General features: G+C 43.3%; 1 protein-coding gene across 1 annotated transcript in view; it reads right to left on the bottom strand.

The window, feature by feature from the left end:
• Positions 1-298: 298 nt before the first annotated feature.
• The window catches only part of STK36 (serine/threonine kinase 36), a 682,518-nt gene continuing 660,126 nt past the window's right edge, over positions 299-22,690 (bottom strand). Inside the window, exons 24-26 of the mRNA XM_069651602.1 lie at positions 6,334-6,499; positions 3,264-4,010; positions 299-1,468 (exon numbers count right to left, since the gene is read on the bottom strand). Coding sequence (XP_069507703.1) covers positions 1,322-1,468; positions 3,264-4,010; positions 6,334-6,499 — 1,060 coding nt within the window. The 3' untranslated portion in view covers positions 299-1,321. The remainder of the gene's footprint in view (positions 1,469-3,263; positions 4,011-6,333; positions 6,500-22,690) is intronic.

Here is a 22,690-nt window from a genome sequence, read left to right as displayed (position 1 = left end):
GCAGGTTCCAGCGGGTCTTTAGGCAGGACCATACAGCGGGAGCATCAATGTGTTCCGGTCGGGGAGATTAGGCAGGAATAATGTATATGCTTTCATAGCTACTCCTTGTGCAATAGCTGAGGAATCTATTTTGCACTTTTGTGAAAGCAATACTTCTTCAGCATTAGTAAGGACTGGCTCAGGAAAAAGACGTATCCTAAGGAATCCAGACTCAGTGTACAGAGGTGGCGCTGGATCCTAGATGGAGGCTTTGTGTGGGCAATGGACAATCTGCCCAGAAGTGTCAGAACAAAGAGGATGCAGAAAATGTGCTTTATTCACGTCATAAATAGGTCAGTGGCAAAAAATAAAACCTTTGAGAAAATAAAATCTATACAAAAAAGTAGTCACATTTCTGATTGCAAAAAACATGGTTAAAAAAAACACCAGCATCTCCTCCCTGTCCTCCGCAAAGGTGGCTATCTTTTTGCCCATAAAATCTCACCATCTTCTGCACGGTGCTTGCCCATTTGCTCGCACATGCATTTGTTCAAGGCCGATTTTCTTGAGGCTTTTTTTTTACAACATTTTGCTTCAAAAGTAGAGGGTTAGCGTTTAGGTATATTAAGGTGGGGGTGTTGCAAGGGGTCTCCCCCCACATTTTATGCGCTTAAATGTGTAAAAAGAAGAACATTCAAGCAAATGGGCTCTAAACACATTTTCTCGAGCAAACATTGTAGAACCTTCTGTACTCTTTTCCTCACCTCACTCTATTACATAAACCCATTATTCCTCTCATGACCTCGAGGCCCGTCAGCTCCCCATTGCACTCATCCTCACTTGTTAAACTGGCTCTCCTCTTCCTTTCACTTCTCAATTTCCTTGTGTCCTCATTCTCCCGCATTCCCTTTCAGAAAGCACACTCCCTACCCTACAGCCTCTGCGCTCAGCCACAGCATTCACCCATCTTTCTACTCCGCTGCTCCACATCATGCACATCTCTCTCCAGGACTACTCGTCCCTCTACTGCACTCTTTCTATTCCTCCTCCCTCGGATCACTGTCCCTCTCACCCCATTCACAAACAGTCTGTCCCACATCTTCCTATCAGCCTTCTTCCACCTCAGAGAGCCCCATCTTATTCTTTGTTTCCTTATCTCTCTTAGTTTCTCTTCCTTGGCTCATGGTCTGCGTCCCTCCCCTCCCATCCCTCCTTCCTTTTAAATCTCATTGACAGTCTCTAGCCTTCCCCTCAAATTACTCAGTTCCTCCTAACAATCTCATTCCATTTTGCCATTCTCAGTTGGTCCTTTCTATTCTACCGGCCGTCTCTCTCTCTTCTCTCATGCACTTTGTGTGGGTCTGAGGAGGTGTATCAGCTTCTTGCAGTGATGTGCAGAGGAGACCCGTGGGCTCCCATTTGACCGGCTCACTTGTACATTCTGGGAAATTGCGGTCAGTTTCTCGCTGGCTTTCAGAGACACAAGAACCTGCATTCAAAAAATAAAGGAATTTTTATCAAAGAGACATCCCAAATAACCAGACACTCAAACTTTAAAAAAAGGTGGGGAGAATAGGGAAGGAGGGGAAAAATATGGCAGAAAGGGGGTAGCCAGTGAAAAGAGGATAAAGTTGGAAAAGGAGAACGTGGGAATCCAGTGATAATATTGCAGGAAAAAATAAAGAATGAATTTACAAAGATGAAATTTACAGCAGAAAAATATCAAAATAAAGAAAATGATTGGGGTGGGTTTTGGTGTAAAAAAATAAACAGATTTAGATCAAAATTGGGATGGGGGGACTAGGAGAGTGTAAAAGAGGTAAAGGGGCTCGCCCCCCCCCCCCAAAAAATTTGTATTTTTACAATGTGCACTATAAAAGGCATTTCGATATTTTTTTCTTGCAATATTTTTTGCACTCTGTATTTTACGTCTCTGTTATTTCTGCAATGAAATCACAGTGAACCAAGAAAGTGGATGAGGTGAAGGGACAGGAGAACGAGGGATAGGGCAATGAGACGGAGAGAGGGGCAAGAGGGAGTCAGTGATGGCTAGCTGCAAGAGGAGGGACATGTGGAGACTGAAACAGAAAGAGAAACTGTGAAAAAAGGAGCGGTAATGCAGAATCAAGAATTTGGGGAAGGGAGTTTGAATGGTGGAGTAAGGAGAAACCGATATGGGGTACAGTGCAGCTGGAAGGTAGGATTGTTAGACAACGTGGGGGAGTTGGTCTTATTGTGAGGTGGTCAGAGGAGATGGGAGGGAGCAGAGGCGGTTAAAAAGCAGCAGAGTGCAGATTAGGAAGGAAGTTGAGTTGTGTAGAGGTTCGAGGATACAATTGATTTACAGGATAATTAGGGAGGAAGGGGAATCAAACTGGAACGAGATGGGGATAGTGGGATTAATTGAGAATACAATCTATTTGTATTTGTATTTATTAGGTTTATATAGCGCTTTACGCCAAAGCGCTTTACAATACAACAAGAATACATAGTAAACAAGACGCATAAAGTCACAAAGGCATGAAACAAACCATCAAAAACAGTATGTAGATCAATTGACCAGTTCTAAAGGAGGAATAGATAAGAGGAAGAAGAAAGGGAAGTAGAAAGGGAGGTCAGAGCGGGGGAAGAATACAGAGATAACATGAGGAGGGAAGGAGGGATGAGAAAGAAAGCGAAGAACAGGGGAAGTAGGTAGGAGGGTAGAGATAAAGGAGGGAGATAATGGGAGAAGGAGGGGAGTTAGGGCGGGGTGAAGAAGGAAAGATTTCAAGGAGGCACGGAAAGAGGGGTAAGAGAAAATGGAACGGATGGAGAGAGGTAAAGAGTTCCAGTGATGGGGGGCTAGAAGCTGAAAGGAACGGAAACGAGAGGAAGCACAAGGGGAAGGAGGTACTGAGAGTAGGAAGAGATCAGCGGATCTGAGCGAGCGAGAAGGAGAGTAGAAAGAAAGGAGAGAGGAAAGGTAAGGGGGAGCTAGCCCATGAAGAGATTTAAAAACTAGGCAGAGGAAGTTCAATTTAAGTTGGGAGTGAAAGGGAAGCCAGCCAAGAAAAGAAAGAGAGGAGGAAATGGAATCAAGAGGTGCAAGATGACAGAGGGTACGGATGGCAGAGTGGTAAAGGGTCAAGAAAGACAAGAAAGGGATGGAGATTATTTTTTGGTAGGATACATTTAGAGGAGTTTGAGGTGACAAAGGAGTTTAAGAGGAAGGATTAATATCAGGATGCACAGAAAACAATCATGCATCAAGAACTGTGAAGAATGGCTCGCAGGAGACTCACCTGGTGGATCGTTGGTTGCTGCCCCAGCGTGCGCAATGCGATTAGTGACGCCTCATGCACAGCCGGCACTGGGTCATGGCATGCAGCCTCCAGTAGCAGGTGGGGAGCACGGTTCTGGATCAGGATGTCCCTCAGGGCCTCAGAGTGCATGCCTAGGTTCCCCAGAGCAGATGCTGCATTTCCCCGTGTCTTGGCCTGTGGGTCTCCCAGCAGCCGAACAATTCCTGGCACGGCCCTGGCCAGAGATTGTGCTAATGATCCACCCTGGTAGGCCACATTCCCTATGGCAAAGCTAGCTGAACGGCGTACTCTGCCATCTTCATCCGACAAGCAATCCAGAAGCTTCTCCAGAAGACCAGGCTGTGCCAGCAGTTCCTGGTTCAAGTCCTGGCCATGGCGAAGCATGTTTCCCACCAGGCCACAGGCTTTGGCCCGTGTGGGGTCCTCCCGGACTTTCAGAATGTAGCGGAGAGGTTCATATGTGCCATCTGCTCCTCGTAGGATTTTGTGCAGTAGTGGGAGATGTGTAGGCGACGCTCGGGCTATGTGCGTGAGGAGTGACAGGAGGTCGGAGGTTAGCAGGGTCTGGTCTGCCAACAAAACGGAGGACAAGAAGGCTACTGCTTTCTCAGCTGAGGACGCCGCCTCTGCAAACTGTACGACGAATACCTCACTGCTGAGAATCAGACGGCATAAGAGGCTCATGGGAACCTCTGCAAGCGTGAGTGGAAGATGGTGACAGCACACCTAGTAGGAATGGGAAAGTACAGAAAATCAATTAACATACATAGAAAAAAGGCAAATATGAGAACAGGGACTGGAAAATCAAAGGAAGGAAGACACTGATATGGGGCAGTCTGCAGCATACACAGGATTTAAGATATCACACACTTAACAAAAGTATACAGAGTAGGAAAGGTAGGAAGAGAAAGGGGGCTCATAAAGGCAGGAGAAAAGACAGCGAGAGTAAAATGTAGTAAAAAGCGTGAGGTGGTGATGGTGGTAGCATCCTTATGTGAGTGATGAGTGAGAGATAAACAGGAGAGAAATAGAAAACAACATCAAATATAAAAGAGGAAACAAAGAGGATAAACAAAGACAGGCAGACCAATCCATTTAGAGAGAAGTGCTAGCATCATGTCCAGGGCAAACACAAAATCCTATACATAGCCAAGAACGTCTGTGTATTGGGAACTGAGCATATGCAAGACCCTAAAAGTCAGCACAGCTTCCTGCTTTCTGGAGAGAAACCATATAAGGAAAACGTCCCTGCCCAATGGAGTGACAGATGTCACAGCCATTGTATTCTCTCATCCAAATCCTGAGGTTGCTTGAATGAGTATATATTGTTCACTTTAATGTTAGGGTGAATGCTGTGAGAAGTTAAACGAACACCAAGCTCAGTGTGCATTTGGCACTTATTGAATTGATTCAAGCATGCAATCCTTTCATCACAGACATATTTGCCAAATATAAATATCTGTGGTCCTCCTTCTGTTACCAAAACGCTATTTGATTTTATTCAATCAGGCCAGGAACCCACGCTTGTGCCATTTCTCCCTTCCCACTCTTGCATATGTTTTTTTTTGAAAGAGTACAATTGATGTGGTTATTTTAGGTTTTGAAAATGTGCTTTACTCAGTAAGACAAAAGCAACATTCTTTTAGGGCTGGGTGATATGGACCAAAAGTTATATCTCAATATTTTTGGGCTGTATGGCGATATACATCTCGATATTGTTTATGTGGATTAAATACTCAGTTGTAAGCCAACTACATGTGAGATGTCTCGAACACCTTTATTTAAAAGACCTTTATCAAAATAAAGTGCAAATACAGAGTTCCTCTTTCTGTGTGAGAATACACAAATGTGTAAATATGAAAATGTAAATAAAAAATGTAGTATATGTAATAATGTATATATGTACATAGCTCTATGTTAACGAGACTATCATCCTATATCGATTTTGAAAACATATCGATATATGATCAGCAAAAACTCGATACATCTCCCAGCCCTAATACCTATTAGAACGCCCTCAGGGTGATGGTGACAGTCTTGCAATACACACAATGGTGACGCATGTCTCCAAATACCAGGCTGGCCACCCCCCTCTCACTGCTGCTCTCATTTTTAAAATGTCTTTCTATTTAAAAAATGTGTAGGCATAGTAAATTCAATGTGCCCCGCCCCAAATCCTTGACGATATGTGTTTTTGTCTCTGGTTGCGATCCTGTCAGCAACAGCTTGGGTGGCTTTAAGAAACGGGGCGCAGGCATTGTGTGGGATGGAGAGGGTCGGGTGTGAAGGCTCTGCAGAAATCTCTCCTACACACGGAACCATAGTAAGAACAGCTCTGCTCGGATTACTACCCGTGAATCTTTGCCTGTGCATCTTCTGGAATAACAGGGGGAAGGAAGTGTGCACAGGCCAATTCAATAATGCTTTAATGGAGTCATTTGCAGTCGGCAAATAGTTTTCCTAATTCAGATAACCTTGATTAGACTCCCAAGTTATGAAATTACAAACTAGTGACAATGCCCCGTCCTATCGAAGTGCGGTACTTACTACTTGTGTGTTGGCAACCACTGTGAAACTGCAGTTCTACTTTTATGCTGTTGGCACGTCACGGTTTGAATTATTTTTAATCTGGCACCCTACATACATTGCCCCCGACCCAGTCCCTCCCTTTTAAAAGTCAGTGAAGTTCTCTACCTCCCATCCCACACCACAAACAATTATTAAAACATAAGGCTCTCCAGGAATCTACAGCCTTGCTCATTGTCTAGCACTGAAGATCAGAAAGGTGAGTGAGAGAGCAAGGTAAAGCGAGCGAGCCTGAGGCAGGGAGAGCGACTGGCAGGAGAGCGAGAGGCAGGAGATCGACATACGATAAGCCAGATATAGTTAGTTTCAATAAAAATATTAAGACGGGGAAGGAGGAGTGAGAGGCATATAGTGGACAGGGAAGGAGGGGAAGAAAGATTGTGAGAGCAATATGATGGCAGCATGTCAGAAGAGAAATAAACGGCACCCCATTATGTGATGGATAAAGACAAGGGCATGATACCTTCAGTAGATGCACTGGCGTTTCAAGATCCTGCACTGCAGTCAGAATGTCTGAGAGAACCTCAGGATCCAGGTCTATTGCGAAGGGAAAACAGAGCAGCTGGCAGGTCTGCAGCACTATCGAAGGCACGGTTTCACTCCGGTCTATCCGGCTTGTCTGTGCACAACTGTCCGGAAAGAAAAACAGATACATTTGTAAGCAAAGCTGCCTCTGTAATGGAGCTGTAGGCAGTGGCCTAGGATGCAGACAGCATGGCATACCACCCCGACAGAGTGGACCTATGAGCAAGGGCACTATCTTACATCAGTTCATAAAGTATCAGGTCTGAACCCAGTTAAAAGTTATTGCACGAAATAGAACACACTTATCGGAAACATAGGTTTTCTCCAGAAACGTACAGACAGTTGGGAATCACAATTCGGTTGTGGTAATAGAGTAATCAACATCACAAAATAAGAAAATCAGGAAAATCGGGTAGTTGCTCAGCACCCAATAGGTATCTCAACTTGGGGGGTGGGGGGGCTACAGTGTCTACAAACAATTAAAAAATCAGCCTGAAGTACCTCAGCCCCCAAAGTGGGTTTAAGAGATTGTTAAAATAGATTTCTAGAATCTAGCCTGGTGGCCACATTTTAGGAGGCCACCCTAGATATAGTGAAGAGGGGAACTCAGAGGGTAGCTGTGATGAATCAGAAGTGATTATCCCAAAAACCCTGGGACTCTTCTCATGTGGCCAAGGGAAAGGCAGACGCTTCCTGATCCTGACCCTGGTGGTGGTGCTGTGAGGGAGGATCACATGGGAGGGGACCTGGGGTAGGAAAATTGGGAGAGCCCGCTAACCATCTTCCCTGATGGTCCCACAGTTTTAATCTCCTATTGTAAAACTGAGGTCGAACATAAAAGAAATCCGAACATTAGGGACTTCAAGTCCCATAATGCCCTAGGTACTGGGATGAGGAAAAGGGGTTTAGAGGCACAGAACTGCAGTATGCAGTCTTGTGTTTCCAATGGCCCACACCGGAGCGGGACTTTTGATTATTTAAAGCACCTTCAGGTGCAGGCCATTGGAAACAGTAGGAAAAGCAGACGGCAGCCGTGTATGCAGCAAGGGCAGAGGAATGAAGACACCGGAACCACAGTTGTTGGTTTGGCGGATTATGGTGCAGAGGGAGTCACAGGAGTGAGAAGCCTAAACTGCAGAGTTTGTGCAGTGGGAAGTGTGACTGACAGGCAGCCTTGTGGCAGAGAGAAGCTCTACGTTCCCTAGTAACTCCGGTGGCTTGCGAGCACTGGAGAACACCAGGACCAATGCAGGCTCCTGTGATGAAAGCCACAGGACACACGAAGCTCCAAACGCGAAGACAGAAGAAGTGGCAGCAACGTGTAAAGTGGATGCACAAGGAGAGAGCAGTGAGTTGGCCTGTGATAGGTAACCCTGGTGCCCGCTGTGAAAGACCGCTGGATGCATAAAGATAGTTTGAATGCCGAACAAATGAGAAAGTATTTCTTTTGCAATCCTTATACTGAGAGGAAACAAAGTGGAGGAGGTTTACAACTGTTATTGCCCAAGTAAAAAGGGAACAGTACTGAATGCAGACTCTAACCAACATTGTCGAAGCAAAGAGGAGGCCATATTTAATCCAAATAACAATCAGCATTGGCCAAGTCGAAGAGTGGCCATTACAGAAGCCCTCCTTGTGGAAAGTATCAAGGGAGAAAGGAATATAACCTGTGGTGAACAAATCAGTTGAACAAACATCATGTGGTGTTGTATCCATGCAGAATGGAGTTGAGAATCTTAAAGTTGTTGAAAGTCAAAGACTTTGTTAAAACTTGAAGTTTATCTCATCACAGAATATTTGTAGTAGTGGTAGGAGTTTTATCCTGGCAGACGAGTGCACCAGGAAAGGGATTGCAAGTGTTAGTCCTGGCAGGTTAGTGGACCAGGAAGAAGATATTGAAGCACTGCATTGTGGTGAAAGGTTGGTGGTGGAAAGAAAGTGGCAACGCCATAAACGTGATTGATGAACTATGGTAAAACCATCCTGACAAAAACATTGTTGTTTATAAAGAAGAAATGTGAAGTAGTTGTCTTTTTTTCAAAGAGGAACAGTTCAATTGAAATATTCACTGGAATTATGAAAAAAACTTTTTGGTTTGATCAACAAGAGCTTGTGCAAACTTTATGTTGCAGAATGATGAACTTTGCGTAATCATAAAATAATCCAAGTAACCAAGTAAAATAGAACTTGGCTACTGAAAGGAATTTTGGATTAACCTTGAAGCAGAACTTAACCATTGAAAATAACTTAGTTAATTGGAACATTTATTTGGCAAAGCATACATTAATCCTGGGGAAGGGGATCCAACCATGGGCGCAAGGATATTTATGTTTAAGCATTACTGTTATTTCGTGGAGTTTAAACAGCCATAAAGAGTCCTGTATGAGTTTATTATATGTCTAAGGGAGAGAGACAGATACCTTTTGATGTTTGAGTGTTTTCCTTTAATCTTAGTTTTAGAGGCAGGGAAATCCTCATTTGGTTAGGGAAAGTGAGGTATTTGTCACCCCCTATTAATTTAATAAAATAGCTAATTGTGAAAAACCTTTATCTAGTTATCCGCCTTGTATTTCTGACCCTCACATAGCCAAAATCCAATCAAGGAAGCAATGGAGAGCAGCAGAGTCTGAGTTGGATCAGGGGTCCACAATGAGTCCACACAGTGAAGTGCAAAATCATTTATTTTAGACAGTAATGTACAAAAATAAAACACTAAAAAATGAAACTAGCAGGTGATAATATATCGCGCACAACACTCAATAATAAACATATATTATCATCGATTCTAAAATGCATTCAATGACTTCAATTAATAAAATAAGGTAAGTAATACAGTAACATGGAACCAGGTCTCAAGAAATATGCCAAAGCTTCACAGATCCAATCCCTATGAAGAGTGGGGCCTTGTGCCCAAAAGTCACAATGCTTCTTCCCAGAATGCGTCTGATGCAGGTAAAGTATTTGTGTCAGTGAATTGTTTAAGAGAGGAGATGCAACAAAGTTTCTGGCAAGTACAAATGTGTTCTTATCTTTCAGGTTTCACTGCTCAGATGCGACGACCAAAAAGCAGTGGAATGGAAGGATGCAAAGAGACTTGTTCTCAATGTTATCCTAAAGAGGAGAGGGGGGAGACAAATGCTTTACGTTTACTTAACCCCCCTCCGTCCCTCTCGAATCAACATTTTTCAGAAGACTAGAAGGGTCGACTGGGGGTCGCTGGAGTCTGGTTTTCCCACCGCTCGTTCCTGAGAAAAGTGCCCAGGTGCTGTGTGTGCATGAATTCTTTCCAGTTGAGTCCAGGTGCAGAGTGCAACGTTTGGCGAGGGAGAAAACTGTAGAAAGCACTGATGCAGACCTCTTCAGAACAATTCACAAGACAGGGTGAAGGCGAGTTCCAGCAATGGCCACAGCACAGAGGCGACGGCAGATGTCCTTCCAGTCACTGTTGGAGAAGGCATTCCAGAGCAGGATCCCTTGAAGTTATGAGGCCAAAATCCAGCAGGAAACAGACTTATACCACAAGCTGGCGACCACCGAAGTTCCAGCTGCGAATGCAGAACAGTGACGGTTCTAGCAAGATAGCCCACTTGAGAGCTGGTCAGCCCACCTGGTAGTCCAGGAACACTTCCAAAGGCTAAGGACGGCTGGATCCTCAGGAAAACGTCAAGGCTGGTTTGTTGAACCAGTCCAGGTGTTGAAGCACCACACAGGGCCTTCACAGATCAGGTAGCCCAACAGGGTTTCACCAGGCCAGGGGCACAAAGGGATGCTGGGCCTCTCCAGGAGTCTTCCTCGGATGCGCAGTTGGCTTTTCTTCAACACAGGATTCTTGGCTCAAATGCTGATCTGCAGAAATGGCTGCAGGAGTCCTATTCTTCTACAAAATCCAGCCTGCAAGCAAGTCCAAGCCCACCAATGGTAAGGACCTGCTCCTTTTAAACAGCCAGCAGTGGTCCAATCAGGGACCACTGTTGGTTTCACTCATGTCCCACACCCAGAATTGCAGGCACCATGGATATGGAGTGGGTCAGACAGTCCCACCCCCTTCCTGAGCGACACACACACACAGACATACACACAGACACCAGCAAAAGCTAAGAAGAAGGCCAAACAACAATATGGCCACAGAACAAGCAAAAGTCTTGTGGCATGGCCATTTTAGTGCACTAGACCCGTTTAGTAGCCATACACGGTAAGCACAAATGTGCATACTACAAATAACAGAAAGCTGATAAAAAGATGATTGCTGCCACCAGCTTGTATTTAGGCACATATAAAAGTAACCAAAAATCTCAAGTGTAAAAGACTACGGTGGTACAAAAGTATCCCCATTGCACTGCATGGTAAAATGCCGTGTGCCATGTTAAGAAGTTAGAGTTAAAAAGTCAAAAGGGAAACAGATTCTTAGTACCGATAGTCTGAAGATAGGATCAGTTTCACCATGACAAAATGAGCAAAAGGCCAGGGGAGTTGAGCCGAAGGCTTCACTACCCCGTAAGAAGTCAGGACATGTTCAAAACAAAAGCAACAGGTTTGGGGGTCCGTAGAACCATGGCATGGAGGGAAAGTTGCTAAAAGAGAAATCTTTATTAACTGGGATGCCAACCTGAAGTTGATACACTGAGGTGAAAGTGTGGAACTCGCTTGCCGTTGCTGAAAGATCATGAAGGTTTTTTGTGATGTTCATGCCTTAGACAATTTCTTTTCTTCGACTTCAACAATATGTTAGCATAACTAGAAATTCTCAAAATGTGTCTTGCATGTTAGGGGGATTTTTGCACAACCCTTTGGCGGGGCTGCTTACCGTCCAACGTATTTTGGAAATAATGTTTCTCAACAAAAGGAAACACCAGACCCTCTAACGGGGTAACCGTAGCAGAGCAGTCAGCCTTAACACAAGGGTTGGAGAATGGCTGGCAGTGAGGTACAGTTAGTACACAGTTAACCAAAGAAATTAACCAACACTAATATAGATCTGGTACATCTGATAGGTGGGCAACTCACTTCCACTATTTTCTTGCATTTCTCGCTGCTTTATATGGGTTCCAAGCTCCCCATACGACTTTTACCTTTCATTCCATCTACCCTTAATTTTGTTTTAAACCATTATACCCTAACACCCCATATACATTCTGCAAATAAATGCAGCAAAACGTCTGTGGTGAGTTGGGGCAGTACCCACTAGTATACTGAAACATAAAAACCATATTAAAAATTACACATAGAATCCCGAGCAGGTTAAATAAATAATATAGGTTTCAAACATAACACACAGTAAAAACAGAGCATCTAAAAAAAGAACAATGGTCAGTTACGAACTAACCCATACCTAAGGCTAAAATATAAGTCTCCTATCTGGTGACAGACACTGTACATATATAGGCTAAGAGGTGGGAAGAAAAGAGGATTCCTCGACAATTAAACCAAGCAGCAATAAAGTCATAATCAGGATCCTATGTACCATCAGTAAAACATAGTCACAGTAATTCCTAAACCTCTAAGCCCTAATATTATAAATACTGTAACTGCACACAATACAGGACATGTAGGACCCAGAGGGGAAAAAGGGACTTAATACTTTTAAAACACACACAGAGGCCACCAAAAGTTAGAACAAATTTAGGCTTAGCACACACTCATTATACTCCTAGACAAAATAAAGTATAGCTCTGCAGTTATGTAATGTAACCAGGCATTTTTAATGTAAGACTTATTTATTAACGTAATTAAAGTATTTTTAGTTACAAAGTAACTTTTACACTAAACATTTTGAGTCAGAAATTAAAAATCAATAGCAAATAAACAAATACATACATTACTAGAATAATACAATATTTAAAAATGGCATGTAATTTAAGTATATAATAAATATATATTTTGAAAAGTTTTAATCCGTAAGAACTACAAATCTCCAATCTTTATATAATCTGCATTAAATTTTAAACGATGAATTTATCAAAGCCGAGTACCAGCCAGGCCCCGGAGATAAGATTTTTTGCATTTTAATGGTTGCCGGATTATGCCGAAATCTGGGCAAATACTTAATATGTAACAACTCCCCACTAGGGCATAAAGTTAATACATGTCTAAGTCTCTAAAGTTGGCCATTGATATAGTCGACAGGCCCTATTTGGCTCAGATGTAAGCAGTCTAGGTCCAAAAACAGCCATTACCAGTAGCAAGCTCATACACAACAGCATAAAGATGCTTTTAGGTTTAGTTGAAGGTAAAAATAATATATATTTTTGTGGCTTACAATAACCACAGATGGCGAGACCATGGTCCGCTAGAGATTTTTAATTTATGTACATGGTCACATTTATTCTCCAGTCCCATAACTGCGCTTTCTTGACAAACTACTTTTTTAATAGGAAATAATCCAAGTTCCAATCTACTTTTCAGTCTATGGCACTGATAAAATCCTCATTTAGTCTTTTGATTACTTGACGTCACAGCATCTCCCAAAAGAGCCAGAAGTGGACATGCCGGCATAATACAGACTTCCAAATAGAGCTGTGCTCTCCTTGCTGCTAGACAAGTCTCCAATGCATTGAGGCCCAGCTCAACACAAATTACCTTAACAGGTGCACATTTGGGCAAACCCAGCACGGTTCTCCAAATGTTCCCCTCAATTTTATTCAACCAACCAAATTGAGAAGGACAATCTGCCTCTAACCCATATAAAACAGGCGGTACTACACTTTGTGTGTAAAATGTGTAAACCATGGTATGGCATGAAGGGCATGCTTTTGAAGTATTATTTACACATTTCCTCACAACATTCATCAGTATAATGGCTCTTTGAGGTTTGTTCTGCGTAAGCATCATATTGTTGTTTTATTATTGACAGTGATGCCCAAATAGGTGTAATTATCAGCTTGTGTAATGTCATTCTGCCCTAAAGACACGTGCTTATTTTTCTTATTTCCAATGCACATTATATTTGTTTTCTGGATATTTATCTAAAGATGATTGATCAGTGTACATTCGTGGAGTGCTACAAGAGATCTGGTTAGACCAATGGGAGTGTGATCTAATAAGACCACATCATCCGCATATGCTAACCATGGTACATGTGAGTCCACATTTTGGTGGACACTTTTTGACTTTTCTTAAGGCAGTAGGAAAGGTCGGCTATGTAAAGGTTGAATAAGCCTTGCATAGTGGGGATTTTCTGTGTTTAGAGCCCCTGGGTGTTCAAATGCGCACTGTTATATAATTGCATCATATTCAGTATACCTATGGGAATATTGCAATCTGTAAATCTGTTCCAGAGAAGTTCAGGTACAGCACAATCAAATGCAGCCAAGATATCTATAAAGATTAAGTATAATGGTAGATTGTCCTTTTTCAGCGCTCTTCTTTTCATAAATTAGCACCAGTATATTTTCGATGCTGGCAGATCCGTGTCAAAAACCTGTTTCAAAAGGGGCGAGTAGGGATTATTCATTTACCCACTGTTGCATATCCCGAAGTATAAAAGTAAAAAATATCTTACTTGGCACATCTAAAAGTGTTAACAGCCTATACTTAGTTGGTGGTAACTGACCTCCTTTTTAAATATGGAGATCAGCAATGATTCTTTCCAGTAATTTGAGAAAGGCCAATTGGCCTCAATACAATCTCAGTTGTTTCAGAATTCTGGAATAAACAATAGGATTTCCCCCAAGTACTATGTTGGAAATCCAGGTGCTCGTGAATTCTTTAGTTTAAGTGTTGCCTCCCTTATATCATGAAGTTTAAAACCAGAGCTAAAGAACTCATGGCAATCTTCAAAAGGTCTGAGCCTCCCGATCTGGCATACTGTACAATTTCTTAATTTAAGCAATCCAAGTAAATTAATCTATGGGATTAATCATAACAAGTGCTTCCGGCCTTCTGTGCATATTATATATTTCCTAGAATTTCTTTAAATCGTTTTTAGTCGGCACAGCACCAACAATCAGCATATTTTATTGAAAATGTGTCTTTTCAGCCAATTTCTTTAATAGGTTTGGGCACTTTTCTGCAATTTTGTTACTTCCTCAGGATGCAGGCCTTTTTGGCTTCCAATATTTCTTAGATATCTCCTCAAGGAGCGCTCTACCTTCGCTCTAACAGGATCATATTTACATCTTAGTTGGCCTGGTACTCCCACAAAATTTCAGGTGCCTGTAGAGGCTAATAACACACTGCTTGGTTACAATGGCATTTGGATTATAAACAGGATCATAAAAAAGGTTATGATGGCACAGATTATTTACAAATTCTCCCATTTTGCGTCAAGTAATTTTTATTACAGCCCATATTCATATTTACCTCAGCAGTCTATAAGCAGAACCATTGCTAGCCCCAGTTTCAATGTAAGCTTTAAAAGGTCGTGGCCACTATTTATACTAACCTGAATAAGGGATTAAATGTTATAAAAATCTAAATCTTGCATACTTTTTTTTTTTCATCTATAGTGAAATAGTGTTTCCCAGACGTCCAGGTAGATACCCAGGGTATCCCCCTTTACCATGTTTGCATCCATGAAATCCATCAATGTTTGTCTTTGATCATTCCCTATAGTTTGTTTCATAATTCCATTAGGAAGCATAGTAGCAGGAGACCCTGTGGGGGCGGCAGTTCAGAAATTAATACAGTGAGCGTTTAAATCACATCTGCTATAGTTGTGTTCCCAAAGCAGTGGTTTTTGGTACACATTTCTCTTGTATTTTCGCCATTTTGATCTTCGTGTAAATACCTCCTGGAGTATCGTAGATGTTAATTAACAAGATGCTCTTGGTATGAGCAAATAAATCAGTATATTAGGATTATTATGGGTCACAGGTATTCTAGCAGTTTGTTAATCGGAGCGTACCCAGATTAATAACCCCCCCCCCTCCCAATATATCTCCCCTGCTGATGACTTCTGGCTGGATTATTATAGACCATAAAACCATCCCTCCAAAGCTGGGTGGTAAGCCATCATAGAATTATCAAATTGAGTCTGTTTTTCAAGGCCCTTCGTATCGCCCAAGAAGCGGGAGTGTCGACTTGTATTTCAAGGAAGTGTATATGCTAAGATTTCCTAGTTGCGAGCTACTTGAGTCCTGCAAGATTCCTGGAATCCATGACCAGTTTGAAGCCGGGACTAGAAAGTGTTGAGGCAGTTGAGCATTTAGTTTTTTCCACAAACCTTCCTTTATTAATACACACCACTCTATAAGAGGACTAGTCAAAGTCACTCGTTTGTTTCTGATTCATTTTTTCAGTCAGTGAGACTATCTCATATCCCATTTTTAAGAACTGTTCGTAGTGTGAAATAATGAACTAAAAAACATGATTAGAAATAAATGGTACCCTTGTTGCAAAATGGGTTAATTCTCCCACAAATTCAATATAATCAATGTTGCGCAAAGTGAGAACAGCAGTTGTCGTATAGTGAATAACAAATGAAGAATATAAGAGCGATTACAAACTGTACAGTCAGTGTAAAACGTAATCTTGTAATAAAAGTATTTGTAGGTTGGTGTGTATATAGCCACACTCAAAGGAGACTTTTGCATTACATATTCGTCCATTTGATATTGTGTGTTTTCGTACATAATTTACATCCAGCCATTATTGGTACTGGAAAATCCTCACAAGAGTCTGATAGCTGCATTGCAGATGGACAACTAATTCAGCAGTGGTCGAGTTGCTGATGCAATGGATACCCTCATTGTCTTCCTCATTAGTCTCTGTTGGCACTTTAGTTACCCAATTTTCGAGATAAAGTTGTTTTCCCATGGCAACATTCTTTGTCTTCCTTTTCTTTGGAGCATCAGTGAGTTCTGCAAGGGCAAATTTAGTCGGGATTCCTAATGATGGTATAACTTGTAGACCCTTAAATTATATGCTTTTTAGAACAATCCAGGTGCCATTTAGCATCTTTACATTTTTTTTTATGCCTTTCTTAACCTTTTGTTGCATTTTCTCTGAGGACGTTTGTAAATTTCAGTCTCAATTTCAGATCCATTAGGCAGATCATTTTCAGCAATATGAAGGTTGCCAGCATTTAGTGGTTCAACCACACCAGCTTCATCATCACATTACCCTGAGCACCGCCCGGGAATGAGATTTGTTTGCACTTTTATGACGAGTGATAATTCTCCTGATTTAACATCATTAATGATAGAATTTTGTAGTAATTGGACATGAACAGATCAACTTTACATAAAATGGCCTTTTGGGCACGTAGTTCATCATAGATGCTACTGCAAAGTTTATTTAAAGCTGTTAGTGTGAATTCGAAGGCATGCCTCGGGACTGTAGGGCGTGGGAGCGATATAGGGGTGGATGTCACAGAGTCCGTGAACGGTTGTAAATTTGGGGTATCATCAAGATTCATTTTTGCATTTACTTATGGTATTAAAAGGGGATCCTTTGCAATGACTGAGTTAGACTTGTTTGCCAGTAAGTTTGTTTGGGCATTTTCCAGTTGACATACCTCCTTCACGACGCTTTGGCATAATTAATTTATAAAAGTCCGTTATTTTGCCTTTTGCAGTTGCAGCCGGCATAAGCCCAATTGACTCCTTGCATACTGTGAGAAACCTGAAGGTGTCTCACCCGCTAGTCCCCGGGCATCTGTCATCCAGGTGGCCAGAACACTGCCATCGCTTTTGTATTCAGTTCCTGGGGGTGGACCAGTGTGGGAGGATCACCTGGATGAGGGGTCTTCAGAAAGTGGAAGTGGGAAGAGTGGAAGTGGGACACCGGAAGGTGAGATGCGGTATCCCCTTACCTGTAACACCTTTTCCCTATCCTACTAGGTAGGCTACCTAGGAACTCCACACCCTCCCTTTCCCGACACAAACACTTTCTCAGAGACAGCTCAACGTGACTGAAAATGGACTAACACCAGAGCCTTGTACCTGACATGTCCCAATACAATGGTCAGGCAACGTCAGGCAATTACTGATCATTACACACACCTGACTTCCATCACACTTCCCCACATGGATAAAAGGCTCAGCACGAAAGCACACTCTGAGCGAGGCAAAGCACACAAGGTAACAGCAGTTCCAAGAAGGCAGTTTAAGAGGACAAAGACAGCGAGACCAGAGGATTGCAAGGAGTAAGAAACCTAAAACCGGGAACTAAAACTGACCAAAGCTGCATTGTGTGTCAGAGATACCTGGGGCTGTCCCGCGTCGATAACCAAGGCAGGGAGAAGTGGTTGCCGCTGTGGTACTATCCTTGGCCCCTACAACAAAGCATCACCAGTAAAGACAGCACAGCCAGTGCGTCGGAGACACTGATACCAAACCAGCCCGTGTTAGAACCAAGGTTGCAAGCGGCAACATTGTATGAAAATCTAAAGCGAATAGCGTGTGAAATGTATGTGACGAACAACGTGAATATAACTGAAAACCCGATTGAACTTTGGGGAGGCCAAATAAGATACCATAGAGAGAGAGTGGTCCGGCACCACATGGCTGCTCACTCGAAGGTCTCCATCAGGTATCCAACTAATTGGCAACTTTTGAAAGGGGAATTAAAGATTGAAGTGGTCCTGCAATGGGTCAGGCTAAATCCAGTGCACATTCGAAAATCTTCAATAGTTGAATGCGTACTACAATTGGTCCGAGCATGGCTGAGGGAGACTAATTGTGACAGAGAAAGGATCTGAGCCCGGCTGAGGGGGATCCGAGTTGAACCGTGAGTCACCTGAGAAAGATTATTCTCTGAAAATTATAAAAGGGGGATCTGAGCCCGGAAGAGGGGGATCCACTATACTGACTGATACAAAAAGTGGATTCTCAGCGCGGAAGAAGGGGATACACCATACTGACAGATATAAAAAGGGATCAGAGCCCGGCTGATGGGGATCAAGGGTGAGACACATGATGAATTGAACCCTTGAAAAGGAACTTTGTGTTTATTTGGTTCGTGTACATCAGGCCCTCTGAGTCAAGGAACTTTTGGAAAGCAAAGAGACTTGCATCACAGAAGGCCCTGATGCTGGTAGAAGACCTGTGTCCTCATGCCGAAGAAGCCAGAGTGTGTGCTTTGCTCGAGTGAACCACCTTGTCCGGTGCTGAAAACGTGGGGAAGGGAGGACAACAGTCTGAACATCCCGACATATAATTTTGGGAACACTTCTTTTTCATGAACACTACACCTCACTATGAATGTTTAGCAGTCAGGATTGGCAATAGTTTTTTTAGTATAGGCCCTATTATTTTGACGAGACTCCACTAGGAATACATTATTATTTTTTGATGGTCATAGCTTGCTTTCATCTGTAGATTTAGGTTTAGATAGGCGTTTATCATCACAAACAGACCCTTGTTAAAGATCAATAAACACCCTTGAACTGTGGTCACATGTGTCTGTTTTACTGATACCATGCCTTACTCACAATACCTTATTAAGAGCCATTCATTTAGCATTTGTATTTACAACCATTGTTTACCCAATATGCTTCTGGCCTATCTTGGTGTGTGCCACGGAATCCATGTTCGCTTGTGTAGTGCTACACAAATTGAAGTTCGGTCTGGTTGTCGTTACGTGCATAGGCAAAATCAACAGAGCTCCTTGGGTATAAAATGACTAGACACATTTTGGTGAAGTAAATTAGACGTTTCCTATAACGGTCAGAGGAATGGCAGTAAAGCTCACCCTATCCAATACTACTGCCCGTATTTAACCTTGAACCGTGGTACGACTGCCTCTACTTGACTGCCACTTTGCACGTGGGCTTTGCTGAAACAGATGTTCTTGTCAGCTGGGGTGGAGTCGCCTGATACAGCAGTAGAAACAAACTACTAATTCAGCACGGTGATTAACCACAGAGCAGGCATAGAGTGCTGCCAACTATCTGAACTTGTAATACTTTCATCAATGAGACAGATGGATCCGTAGGCATCAAGCCTCTCACTGCTGCTCTTGAACATCCGTTTGACCCCTTTGATGAACATCATAAAATCTTCTGGGCTCACCAAACGTTCCCCTCAATTATATTCAACCAACCAAGCAGATGACACGCAAATCATATGCAAAATGGCCAATGGCAGAAACTTCAGCAGCATCCTCAGTGGCTGCCTCACGAGATTAAGTGAATGGATGACGGCCAACTACCTAAGGTTTAACCCAGACAAAACAGAAAGGATAGTCTCACCTCACGCTGCACCCGCAACACCTATTCCATCCCCTTTGAAAATGAGTAACAGCCAGAAAACATCTAAAGTGATAAAGATCCTAGGCATATTGACAACAGGCTCCCGCTGGAACCCAAAGTCAACGCAATTTTCAAAAGGTGCTTCTCTATTTCCCTCTATCCACCAAATTATGCCCTACTTCTCACACAGAGCGGTGGCTGTCATCTCCCTGACTATTCATGATTTGACTATGCAAGCAGCATTTCCCTAGGTATGCCAGTCTTCCTCACAAAAAGTCTAAAAACCAGGTTCTTCAAAGCTTAACAGACAAAGTAGCGTGGACCAATAGGACAACTTTTCACATGCAGACACGACCTAAGAGAGCATCATACCAGCGCCTGACTGTCTGTGTAGAACACATCACAAATCACCCAGGAAATTAAAACAACAAGATATCACATCAAGGTTCTGCAAAAACCCTAAGAGCAACTTCCCTGGTCTCCTGTGTGAGAAACCTGAAGGTGTCTCCCTGACCAGTGCCTGGGGATCTGTCATCCAGGTGGCCAGGACACTGCCATTGCTATTGGATCCAGTTCCTGGGGGTGCACCAGTGAGGGATGATTGGCTGGATGGGGGGTCCTCAGGGAGTGGAGGGTGCAGTATTCCCCTTCTGTTGACACCTTTTCCACAACCCACTACGCAGGATGCGCAAACACTACCTACCCCTTTTCCGACAAGAACACATTCGCATATCACGAAGGACGACGGACTAACACCCGAAACATTTACTTGATATGTCCCAACACAAGTGTCAGGCAAAGTCTGGCAACTGGCCAGAATCGCGCACCCACACCGGATGGCCCTTTCCCTTCCCAACAGGGATAAAAGGTGGAGTACGAGAGCACAATACGAGCAAGGAAAACTGCATGTCCAGAGCTAACTCAGCACAGCAGTTCAAGAGGAGGAGAAAGACGGAGCAAACCGAGAGGGTGACAAGGAGAAAAGCAACCGTGCCTTTTCCGACCAAAGCCTGTGAAACCTCAGTGGAAGGAATCGCAAGACTGCAAACAATAGCCAGCATGTGTTGCAGCAGATGTCAACGGTACACAGGACGCTTCTCCGCTGATAACCAAGCTGGGGAGAGACGCTTGTCTCTGTGGTACCAACCTTGACTCCAAAGAGAAGAAAAGCCACGCGGATTCATCACAGCCGGTGAGTCCAGAGGAGAGCCGATGAGAAACCAAACTGTCTTGAACGAAAAGTAGAAAACGCCCAAATGAATTGTGAAAGCATAAAGAACTATTGATACTAAAAGGGGGTAATTATTTACTACCACCTGACTTCCCGGTAACACCGGGGGATTACAAGCCCAGTAGACCAGAAAGTCAGACGCTGGTAAATTTTAAGTCCACATTCGCATAGAGTCCCATATGACTCAATGGGACTGGGGACGGCAGAACACGGCACCGTTACGATGCCAGTGCTTCCGTGAAAACTCTACGGGCGGATGCCGTTCCGCCTGGCAGGTCTGACCTGCTGGGCGGGATGGCACCCGCCCGCAGAGTTGCAGTAAACTTACTGGCACCATTGTTTCTGGACCAGCACACTTACAATGAGGCCCTATGTCTCTGTTAGTAAGTTTCTTGTATTATTACAATCGCACATATCACCTTAAAATGAATTGCAGTTAGGATCATTTGTATCCTTTTAACTTTCTGTAGTGGCTTTTTGGTTACACTTACAATGCACCTAGGATGGGCTGGTGGCAGCAGATGTTTCAAGAGCGTGTTTTATACTGTTAATTCATGCACCTTTGCATTTACAGCAAGTGGCTACTAAAGGTAGCTAGCATCCTGAAATGACTGTGCCACAAGGTCTTTGCCTTTGTCCTTCTTCCTGCCCTTTCGGGTTTGAAATTACCACATATAGGAATCTCTTCCCTGGGGAAAGCTGCTGCCTTCCGGGCATAGAGGCAGATTGTGGGTGAGTACTGATATTGGGGCTGGGATGGTCTAGTCCCAGTAGACATCCTGATGCCTGAATGTCTGTTGTTGGGAAGATGTTGTGGCCAGTGGCTATCCACGATTGGATAGCCACTGCCAGTTTGAATGATGCTGATCCTTACCATTGGTGGACCCAGGGCGAGTTTCCAGTACGAATCTTGGATAAAAGGAGAACTCCTGCAAGCAGTCTTCAGACCATCGTTGGTGCCAGGATCCCTCTGAGGAAGAGCAGCCCGTTCATGACTCCTGAAGCTGACTAGCACCAACTCCAGTGAAGTTGCGGCAAAACCCCGCTCCTCTGCCTGATCGCAAGAAGACCCTTGTCAGTGCTTCAACCCTTTGACTAATGGGAACAAACAGTATGAACCCATGCGCGAGGAGCCATGCCTGCTGAGCCTTTGGAAGTGTCCCCGGATTAACCAGAGGACTGACCAGCGCTCTCCTAGGCTACTTCACTGCAGCTGTAGTCATTCAGAGTACATCCTTGGAACTTGGGGGATCTTCTACTTGTACTATAAGATGCATACTCTTGCATTTTCAGCCTTCTTTAACCAACAGAGGCCATGCAGGATCTGCTCCTCTGTTCGGCACTTGAAGATCACCTGTTGTCGCCTGATCATGGTGGCTCCCTTTGTAATCAGTCTTCTTCGCATCGTAGAGGTGTTTTGAGGTCACCTGGTCCACAGAAGTCGTCATCTTTTCTTCATTTGGGTGCTCAGCTGAGAGGTATCTGCAACTCAGATTCAGGCATTGCGACTGACCAAAACCAAATCCCACGTCCGAAAGTGACCTCTGAACCCACGACCCCTGGGCCTTCCTCGACCGGACCAAGCACAGAAGATTCAATCAATCAATATCAGCTTTATTTCAGCTAAATTTACCAATAAAAACACATACAAAAACACAGCTTGCATAATAAAAAAACAAGTAATAAAAACGAACGCCTCACTCTGTGCAAAATGTACAGAAAGCTCCAAAACGTATAACACAACAGAGATATTCGTGGGTACATTGTCCCTACAGTACAAATAATCTGAATGCAGGATGCAAAACCATCTCCTAAATTTGAGAGAGACTAATATTAAAAAATGGATACAGCCTGCGTCCAGTAATAATAATCTCTATACAAAGTTAATAGCAAACTTGCAAGCTAATGAACAAACAAACATTCGTTAAGAACATC

This window comes from Ambystoma mexicanum, chromosome 3p (genome assembly GCF_040938575.1).
Source record: "Ambystoma mexicanum isolate Mex_15411 chromosome 3p, UKY_AmexF1_1, whole genome shotgun sequence".
NCBI classification, from domain to species: domain Eukaryota; kingdom Metazoa; phylum Chordata; class Amphibia; order Caudata; family Ambystomatidae; genus Ambystoma; species Ambystoma mexicanum.
Note: the sequence above shows the minus strand (reverse complement) of the source record. Positions and strands in the feature narration are given on the sequence as shown.